Source organism: Mytilus californianus, unplaced genomic scaffold (assembly GCF_021869535.1).
Source record: "Mytilus californianus isolate M0D057914Y unplaced genomic scaffold, xbMytCali1.0.p SCAF_4, whole genome shotgun sequence".
Lineage (NCBI taxonomy): Eukaryota > Metazoa > Mollusca > Bivalvia > Mytilida > Mytilidae > Mytilus > Mytilus californianus.
The window spans coordinates 106398684-106409859 of record NW_026262690.1 but is presented as its reverse complement, the minus strand read 5'-3'; the positions used below and the strand labels follow the sequence as shown (position 1 = coordinate 106409859).

Below are 11176 nucleotides of genomic sequence, written 5' to 3'. Positions count from 1 at the left end.
TTAAACCAAGAGTTCCATGCGGTGAAGTTGAAATCATCCCTTCTTAAATTTTACGGACGCCATCACGGGTTGGTTAACCGTTATGGAATATCCGTTTCACAGATGATAGCGGATATGTTCCAAATGTCGTAACTACAATCCTGTCCTCTTTTCCCTGAATGTGACCTACCGAATTAGACTTATTATCTGGTTTGTGCTAACATGAGCAACGCAACGGGTGCCACATGTGGAACAGGATCTGTTTATCCTTCCGGAGCACCTGAGATCACCCCAGTTTTTAGTGGGGTTCGTGTTGCTCAGTCTTTAGTTTTCTATGTTGTGTGTTGTGTACTATTGTTTGTCTGTTGGTCTTTTTTTATTTTAACCGTTGCGTTGTCAGTTTTTTTTTCCGACTTATGATTTTGAATGTCCCTTTGGTTTCTTTCGCCTCTCTTTTAGTAAATTCTTGATTATTTAACGAAGAAATATCATCATGATAACGGTAAGTGTTGTTGAATTTATTAATTAAATAGAATTTGGACGGGTCTTTTTTAATTTTCGCTGTAAACTTTTATTCGTAGCAGTACAGGAACAAGTCTGCTATTAAAGGGGCGAAAGTGGTGCCCATAGGAATACCTACAACCTGTTGATAAACTTTATCGTCAAAACTTTCATAAATGTTGTCATGGAGAAAATTTACAGCTGTAATCATCTCATTACACTTTCAGTAAGTATATCTAACATATTTACCTACACTATTATAGACAATTTCAAAGTCAAAAGTCCATCCTAAGAGGAATTTACTAAATTTGAAAGACAGGTAATTAAATAAAAAAAAAACTCTTGCTTTTTAAACCAAACCATGTTTGTTACAGTAACTTATAAATATGATACAAAATAATTTGATTTGCCTTTGTAAATTTTATGCATCTTCTATAAAAGAAATTATCGAGTAAACACTTTTTAGGTCTACTTTCCATAACTATAGACAAAGTGATAGAAAAGTTGGAGAAGAGGTTTCCAGTTTTATCCCTCTTGAAAGTTTTTTCTTTGATCCTGCCAGTATTCTTGTATATCCAGAAGAGGTTGATGATCCTGAAAATGTAGAAATAAGTAATTCATTTTCTTGTTATTTTTTATATAACAAAATTAAATAACATTTATATTTTTTCTTTTATCATTCATTTTTTTTTATTATCATTTAAATATTAATTAAATGTATCCCTTTTTATATTCTTTCTAACCATTTCAATGTGAATTTGGTGTCAGTAAAGCAGGAGTTGAGGCTGCTGAAACAATACTTTGGAACTGATGACAGCCTTAACTCACTGTATTCATGCATGGTCATGCAGTAACTGGCTAGCAAGTTGGAAGCAGGATTTCTTTGCTATCCAGTATTGCAGCATTTGCCTTATTGGTAACTACATCAACTACAGATAAATACTTACACCAATAATTAGAATGGTTAAACTTAAAATGTTTTTATGAGAGAAAACATCTTTTCTAATAACTTATTATGTTTTGAAATGTTTATACTGAAAAATAATATGACAGGGATTGATGTATATTTTTAGATTGTTGGAAGGGATCTTCAACCCTGTAAAGAATAAAGACAGAGCTGAGAAACAGGCTGTCAAACATAATTAGAAACTGCTAAGTAACCATAACTTTAGAAGGAGTAGATGTAGCAGAAGTTGACATTTCTAAAGCTGTTCAGCACGGGAAGACTCAGAGGAACAGGAGAATATTTTCTTGAATTTACTAACTTTTGACTCTTCAGTTGAATTTAACTCTATAAATGGACTGTAATATCAATGTTTTCTATGCGTGTAGATTGATGTTATCATATATTCTAATAATTTATTAAGAGTGCACATAATTAACACTTATAGCTAGCCTGTCATCAATCTTTTAATTTCATATTGTTTTTTAGAATTTTGAGGGATTGTTTCGCGTCACAATTGTTCACTGCCAATAAGTGTTACCCGCTGTGAATTTTGGCGCCTGAAAAAATTCCTGGGGGAAAACACAGGATTTCATAACTCTGGAAAGTTTAAAATTTGCATGGTTTATGCAAAAAGTAAGTCATGAAGATATATATATTTGCTTGCATATTTCCGCACATAAGATTCTGTATGTTATGCATCTTTACTTAATATTCTGTTATTGAATGTATTTTCTTTTTTGATGCATGTTTTGTCATGTCACTGCAATACATGCTCCTAACAGCTATTCTAAAAATCTAATTTATATGTGCTTCGGTTTTGTAATAAAGTTAGGCTTTCATATTACAGAGCTGCAATAATTGCTTAGCTATTAAACTTTTGTATGTTTGTCGTAGTATATGATTATTTTAAGGTCATTCCCCTACGTGAGGGAAGACCTTATTGTTTTCGAATGTTTTTATTTCATTTTTTTCTCTTTTTTTCTTCCAACATTTTTATGACATGGCCTCCCCTCGTTTCCATTTAAGTTATCATAACCAAATTTGGACCATCGATAGACCTCATCATGAGGTATTACCAGAGGCAGTGTAGGATTTCATCATCTCCTTTAGAAGTTATCTCCCTTTTATTGTTTTTTTCTACATACACCACTCGTTGTTTTTAAAGATATCATGACCTTATTTATACAATAAGTAGATCTCATCATGAAGAATAACCAGATAAGACTGCGTAGGATTTTATCATCCCCTTTAAGTGTAATATCAACTTGAACAATTTCTTTGATTTAAATATAGCTTAAAAATTGTTACAGATAGAATCTATCTGAAAATAGCAACATGTAGAGGAACATATGGCAGTGTAAATATACATAAACAGTTATTTTGTTATCAACCCTTATACGAGTTATTTCCTGTGAAATATTATACACAATTTTTGAAAAATTTTATTTTGAGAACCGGAAGTCGTAGAGACATGGGACATTCACCAATAATCTTTAGTTTAAGTGACCTTTCATTTGCCCCAGGTTAAAGGTCATAGATGACCAAAAACTGTCTACGCTTAAATCTCAAGCTTGAATATTAATAAAACGATAAGAGATAATTGCATACACACAGCGTATAAAATGTTCCTCTCGAGGAGCTCTAGACCCAAAGCTGTCCGACCATCCGTTCAAAAGTTACAACGAGATAATTCTTTAAATTATACTAATAGTTTTTTTTGTATATCTGATATGGTAACAGATATCAACCTACTATAAACTGCAAAAATGATCAGTATTTTAAGACCTTCAATTTGAGGTCAATATCAAGGTCATGAGGAAATTTCTCCTGGACCTTCAAAGGGTACTAAAACCTTGATCTTGTTACTTATTAAAAGGTCAAGTGGTCTGAGTTGAATGATGATAGTCTCATATCTCTAAGATTTCCGGTTGCCAAGTTTGGTATTGTATCATATACTTAAATAGGTATTGAGCCCTGCATGAGCTATGGAATTGCCCTTATTGTTAATTTTACAGTGTTGTACTTCCTCTGCAGATTATTTTACATTTAGCAGATTTGAGATATCTGTTGTCGTTTTAGAGATATTTGTGAGGGGGGGGGGGGGGGGGGGGAGATTTCTGAATCAAAAGCAGCTATCCACCTGAAATTTTCAGAAATTGCAGAGTTTATATTTCGTTTGTAGTGTCCTGGTGTGCTGTTGTAAATTCATGGGAGGTGTTCGTTGTTATTCTGCGGTTTACATGTTGTATGTACTATTATATCATTTATTGATGTATTTCTCTGTGCTGAGTGTTCTTGCGTTTGTTTGTACTGTATTCCTGTCACGCAGTGTTGTCATTTTAACGGTATTTTTAACATTGCCATATAAGCGGGAGGTTTGGCTTGCCATAAAACCAGATTCAACCCACCATTTTTTTAAATGTCCTGTACTAAGTCAGGAATATGGCAGTTGTTATCTACAGTCCGTTTCTATGTATGTTGGCGTTTACTTTTGTTGTAGTACAGTGTTTCTGTTGTTCCGTTGATTTCCTCTTATAGTTGATGTGTTTCCGTCGGTTTTAGTTTGTTACCCAGATTTGTTTTTTGCTTAATCGAATCATGACTATTGAACAGCCATTTACTACTGTTGCCTTTATTTTACATGGTTAAATGTTTAACTAAATACCAAAAACATATGATAAAAAAACAAAGAAAAATAAACAGTTTGAAGTTTTCATATTTTACATTGACTTTTTTTTAAGTTTCATAAGGTCTATTTCCATTTTTTTTTTTTGCTTTGCCAAAGGGGGTCATGTGACATACGAAATTGAACATCCAAATGTGATCTATTCAAAATGAAAATTCAATACCCACTTTACCTTCCGCAAAAGGAGGTTGGGGTCATTAGGTGCAAATATTCAAATTTCTAAGATGGTAAGGTTGTCGCATATCAAATGAAAGATCAGAATGTGTACATTTCAAATATCAAATTTACGTCTCCCAAAATTGAATGGGTGGGGTTATTGAATGCAAAAAATAAATCGTCTTAGAAGGTAAGGTAGTCGTATATCAAATGAAAGATCAGAATGTGTACATTTAAGATATCAAATTATTTTTGTCCCCCAAAACAGAGTTGGATGGGGGTAATTAAGTGCAAAAATCAAACTTTCTAGAAGATGGTGTTGTCGCATATCAAATGAAAGTTCATCAAGTCTGCATTACAAATATCATACTGTTACAAAATAGGGTAAGGGTTAAGGATGATAAGTATATTTATGTAAAGCCATTATTATTCTTTTCTTATTATCCAGACTGAACTTTCTCGGTTTTACTTTGCTCGCGGCCGTTAAAGTCTGGATAATTTATTGTGTGACTGAGATTGTATGTACGAACACTGTTATATTTCAGGTATCGTGTCCGAATTATATTATTATTGTATGTATTTATTGTTATATTTATTGGGAATGATAAGATATAGAGTTCGTCTCACTGTTTGTCCAAAAGGGGGTCCCGACATGTTCCCAGCTTTATTTCTCCCCGGGTTATCATTGTCACGTTTTCTCACCTTTATAGTATATTTATATAAGGGATATATATTGTAACTGGGCATATCCTTTGTTAATGTAAAGCTTCCATCGTCCCCTTTTCCTTTTATTCCCTAGACTTATCCTACGTTTACTGGAGGCCGCCATTTATTTACCTTGTCTGCGCATGTGCTTGCCGTGGGAAAAAAAGACGACACACGACCTATAACCCTGTGGGCAATCAACCAATCAATTACCGTAGAATGGCCCACTGATACCATGGGGATGTGGGTTGTGGGCTCTAAGTATAAAAAGGGCATCTTTCATCTGCTCTGGTTTTAAGATTGCGGCCCGATACCAGGGACTTATTGTACCTTAACCCTGTGCTTCAATACCAGAGCAATACCACCCGAAATCCATACAAATCACCACCAGATTATTCTGAGTAGGTTTCCCCGTATAATATATAGACTGTCCTGTGTGACCTAGATTATTTTACTACGTCTAGGCTGCATTTACAACCGAAATACCAAATACCATGATTGACGGTTGACGTTCCAAAGGGGGTCTCTGTACAGTTTATTGCTCTGGGGTTTTTACATTATATATTTGAATGAATTATTATCTATTTGAACATATTAAATGAATTGAGAGTTGATTTTGACTCTGTTATCCTTCATTGTGTTTCAAAGAAAACCAGTGCCTTTGCCATGCTACCAATGGTTAAAAACCAGTATTTGTATCTACAATACCAGTAGAAAGAAATATAAAACCTAATACCAAGGTTGTCCTATAATATTAATTTTGTCTTATAAGAGTTTGAGGTCTACAGACCCGAACCGTAACAATACTTTCGATCCCGAAAATTTAGGTGGATAGGGTCATTCACTGCGAAACGTGAAAAGTTTAAGAAGGTATACTCGTTGCAAATCAAATGAAAAGTCGTGAAGAGTGTATATCAAAATCAGACTTTCAAGTGAAAGACCTTTTAATTGTTTTAAACAATTGAGATACTAGTTTTGCATGGTTATGTGTTTGTCATGTCAATAACCTATGTATTATGCTTTTTGTGTATGTCATGTCATATCTATGTCTATAACCTATGTCTTTAGCTTCACTTTCTACTTGTTTCTTAGCCTTGTATAAAAAAAAATTATATTTCGAGACAATGTATAGTTATTCTATGTTTGTGTGTATGTCATGTCTTATCTATGTCTATAACCTATGTCTTATGTTTTATTTGTCAATGTCAATTGAAAAGCTGAGAAGAGCTTGTGTTGTCTATGTTATAAACATGTATGACTTTGAATAAAGCATGTTGTATTGTGTTTGTATTCTTATAAGAGTGTGTATGTCTCGGTGAACGTACTCCATTTGGATTATGTACCAATAAAATGATTTGACTTAATTTGATTTATCAAATTGACTTTGTGCCAAAAAGTAAAGACAAAACAAGTTCGATGTAGATTATTCCTTTAAAAGAGAAAATCTGAAACGGTTCGACCAGTACAAAAAATAATTTATAATTTATCTATATGTTATAATGAGTATCACAGTATTTTTGAAATACATACCTGACGACATTGATAGATATATAGTACTATAAAAGTATTTCTAAAAATAGCCATCACAACTAAGTATGCCAGATATTAGACTTTTAACTTCCCTGTACAAATTCCTTTTCCTGAACCGCGGCCATGACAAAATTTAAGGTAAACAAAACAACAACAAAACATGTACAGGTCAACAGGTTGTCTCATATATTAGAAGATCTGATGTCAAAACCATATATCTAGCTCTAAATCAACTCTACAGAAACAATTATAGATCGGCTGCAATACAAAATCATTAAAATACCATCAGAGACAAAAAAGTTCCCCACTTGGAAGGGCCGCAAAAAATATGTCTAGGGGAGATTGATCTAGTTAGGAAGCACTGAACCCGCCCCTTTATTTAGGTCCATGAACCCTTTTCAAGTTAAATCAGTCTAAATAATAAAAATTCAGTCGAAAATGTATCTTTTCCCGATATGTCACAGTTTGAAGTCGTGGAAAATAATATTTTACGTTAGCAACGTCATTACCTCCCCTGTTACTGTATCGTATGCCCTTAATTTGGCTCGGCCCTTTAACAGTATGCAGTTTTTAACGCATGTTTCTAACGTTGAGCGCGTGCTCTTCGTTTTGGAAACGATTGCTTTGAGGGGTCTTCTCAAAAATAATTTTGACAAATCTTGATTCGATTATATTTGATAAGAATATTCTTATTTACAGTTGCGGATCCAGAATTTTGATAAAGGGGGACCACCAAGGCAACTTTATGAGTGTGGTACTTGTAAAAAAATCTATGCACCAACCATTTATAAAGCTCCATAAGCCCCCTCCCCCTAAATCAACCTCTGGTTTATACCGGTTTTATCTTGACCTATAATTGTCTTCTTTTTACACATTGTGACTTGGATGGATAGCTGTCTCATGGGCACTCATACCACATTTTCTTATTTATATTTACAATTGGTACACATTAAATGTATATACATCTGCATTCGAAATTCAATTTGTAAAACTTACATCACTGTATTTGATTCAAGAAATTTACTCATATTGATTATAATGGACATAAGGGGAACAATGTTCCCTTACTTCGTGAATAAAACACAAATTAATCAATAGAAAATCATACTTTTAGTGGAGATGATTTGGGTTATCGACTTTTAGGATATAAGAACAAAATGGGGAAACCGTTCTAATCTTCTTGATATTGTACCGAAAAGTACAAAATTGTCAATTTGCAATGATATCCAGTTTAGATTTCTCCCTAAACTAAAGCAATTTAAAAAAAAATATATATCTACATCGTCAAAATCCCTTCCGTGATTTTTTAATAAATCTGCTGAGTTGTTATCTCTTTGACACATTCCCCGTTTTCATTCTCTATTCTAATGTAGTGTTTATTATTTTTGATATCTATCTTTTAAAACAAAGATATAGTAGGTTTTCAGAAATTATTTAAGATCATTTGTATAAGTTCTTCTCGAAAAACGGGATAGGATGTGTTAATTTAGGATAAAAAAGTATACTCACTTCACCGAACCTTAAGTAAGAAGCTTGGACTTTTATAGTTGGCTTCTCAGACTTTGTTTACTCTTAACATCTGCAAGTCTAAAATAAATGATTATACTTTATTATGTTTAAGAAAAGAAATATGAAGAGGCGATCACAATGTAATATAAGACAAGTAATCAAAATATAACATAAAAATAATTACTACTACCATTCTGTTTATTGCTATTGATAACATTGAAATCATAAAATGTCTGATTACTGATTACATGGGACCAATAAACCAATAATTGATACATCATAATTGGTTATCATTACTAATTACAAACATTTAATGCTTAATTTTACATGCTTCTCCAAATAAACTATTTTGATCGTTGTTATCATCCATACTTTTGTTGAAATAAACAGTTATTTAAAACTGAAAAAGAACGAACAATAATGTAGGCAATACCGTGGTGACAAAGATTCAAAATCTGTATTACGACAATATGTTCACCAGCACTATAATGTATAAAATAAACTGTTGACACAAAGATATGTCTCGCCTATCGACACAAAATTCAGAAAAAGACAATCTGATGGACAGCAACATTGCTTATTAACTCAGTCAATTGACCATGTCCTAGGGGCCTCTAACTGTCTAAGAAACAATAACGATCGTATGCTTGCATCAACTTACTCAAATAAAGTTTTAATTAAAACCTGAACATTTTGACATTGTTTATTTTTAATCCGTGCCGGTTTAAATATCAACACAACTTCTGGTCTAGATTTGACTAAGTACCTATATCCCGATATCGTCAGGTATAATCGCTACTCTTTTTTTTATCTTTAACTAATATTTCACAAGAAATGCTATCTTAGCTTTATAGTTTGTAACTGCATATTATAATATAAAGATAAGGAGATGTGGTCTGATTGCAAACGAGACAACTATCCTTCATTCTGGAACGAGTATTATTTTGTGATACGATGCTAGAGGCTTTTTGATTACATTTCAGAAATAAAGAAACAATGACCTCATCTGAAAGGTTCTTTTGCACTCTTTGCTATGATGATTGTATATCTAGAGACGCCGTCACATGGTGCACAGAATGTGAAGTATTCCTTTGTACAGACTGTGAAAAACACCACAAAAAGTTAAGAATGTCTAAAGACCACAAATGCATGTGTATAAAAGACTACAAAAAATTACCGAAATTTATAAAAGAACTAAGTACCCAGTGCAGAGATCACAAGAAAAAATATGAACTTTACTGTTCTCTCCATGCCTGTCCCTGCTGTGTCACGTGTGTCACAGAAAAACATCAGAAATGCTTAGAAATGAAACCACTATCAGACATTCTTAATCAAATTAAATTTTCTGCATCAGTTCAACTTCTTGAAAAAGATTTGACGGATGTGAAGAAAAATTTTGAAGAGATTATCAAATTTGTTAACAGTAGGATGAATATAAGCAATGTACAGAAAACTAAAGCTGCTGAAAAAATTCGATTTACGAGGAAGTCAATAGATGATTTCTTAAACAAAATAGAACAAGAAATTCTTGACGACTTAGAAACTAAACATTCAAAGCTAAAATCAGAGATGAACACTCTCCTACAACAACTGGAACAGCGAGCCAATCAAATAAGCAATTTGCAGAATGAGTTTTATGAAATGACACGACTTGCAACTGAACTACAAATGTTTATTGGTCTGAGGGAAATTGAGAAAACCTCATCACTAGCAGCAAAATACATAGAAGAATTAGAAAGTGGAGACACATTTGATGAAAAGAACCTAGAGGTAACCATGTCCTCTGCTCTGCACTTAATTCTACAAGATGTGAAATCGTTTGGTGATATAAATATCATTACGAGCCAACTCACTCTTCGAACTAAAGCTGGAAGAAAAGAGCAAGCACAGTATCTAGTTAAAACTGTTCCTGGAATTGAAGAAATAAAACCATCAATGTTGAGAACTCTAACGATTCCAGAAGATATGAAATCTATAAATATATATATGCCTGTAGAATATTACCTGATGGTAAATATATAATTCTTGATATCCAGTATGATAAAAGTCACCTGCTGCTGTTCAGTAATGATGGAATGTTTATAAGGAAAGTACTGACACTAACAGGATCATCGAACGATGCATGCTTTGTGAGAAATAATACAGTGGCTGTTACATTAGTATCAGCAAACCAGACAGCATTGGTGGATATAGAAAAGAATGAAATTACTGAAACAATTGAAGTTTCTCATTTCTGTTCTGCAACAGCAAGTGATGGTCAAATATTAGTCATTAGTTGTGGGAAGAAAAGTACCATAGTGAATCTGAAGGATATTTCTCATACAATTTTAGAAGGAGTTAGTGCTCATCATATTGCATTATTCAACGGAAATATTTATGGTACCATTGGGAAAAGAGTCTGCTGCTACAAAAGTACTGGAAAACCTCTCTGGACTTTTATTCATGATGACATCGTCAATCCAGCAGGACTTACGTTAGACAGAAATGGCTTTGTTTATATCGTTTCTAAGCAAAAAAACAGTATTGTTGTAGTATCACCCAATTGTAAAACCTGTAGGACTGTACTATCAGAGTCTGATGGAATCAAAGAACCTTATGACATGGACATAGACAGAAAAAAAGGAATCATGATAGTTTCAATTGAAAAAAGTGATGATAGTTGTTCCTATGATTCAGTTATTGTTTATAAAATCTAAAATGTTTCAAATAAAACATATGATGATAAGATTCATAGTGATAACAGTGATTTAATTCAAGAAACATTTTGTTAATCATTCTTAGAAAAAAACTTTTGTTGATAAAATATGAAATATGCAATTGTTTCTTTCTTTTTGCAAATTCAAGACTATATATGCTTAATGTTTAATGATACCAACAGTAATGAGTCTTTATATTTATGGAGTTTCAAAACCACATCATACAAATTGTTTGGCATTACATCTACTTGGCATATCCACAAAACTAAAATTATTATTACTGTTTTACATTAGAAAGGAAAAGGTCTGACACAGCAACTTGAGTTGTTTTTAGTTGAAAGAAAACATTTGCGGCGGTCGCATAAACTATATTATTATAAAGCTTTATATTTCAGATCTTTTTGTCATGTTTCAGCGACTATTTAAAACCAAAAAATTTTTCTCCCGTGAATTTCACTTAGTGTGAAT

The 11176-nt window shown here is 32.9% G+C and overlaps 1 protein-coding gene and 1 long non-coding RNA gene across 2 annotated transcripts; one reads left to right on the top strand and one right to left on the bottom strand.

The window, feature by feature from the left end:
* Positions 1-762: 762 nt before the first annotated feature.
* On the bottom strand, positions 763-5431 carry LOC127739012 (uncharacterized). The gene is made up of 2 exons (XR_008000241.1): positions 4971-5431; positions 763-1074 (listed from the first exon to the last, which is right to left on the bottom strand). It is a non-coding gene; the product is annotated as an uncharacterized LOC127739012 (long non-coding RNA).
* Positions 5432-6533: 1102 nt separating this feature from the next.
* On the top strand, positions 6534-10823 carry LOC127739011 (E3 ubiquitin-protein ligase TRIM33-like). The gene is made up of 2 exons (XM_052250575.1): positions 6534-6641; positions 8996-10823. Exon 2 carries the CDS (start codon positions 9009-9011, stop codon positions 10032-10034), a length of 1026 nt encoding a protein of 341 aa, XP_052106535.1. The 5' UTR covers positions 6534-6641; positions 8996-9008; the 3' UTR covers positions 10035-10823.
* Positions 10824-11176: the final 353 nt, after the last annotated feature.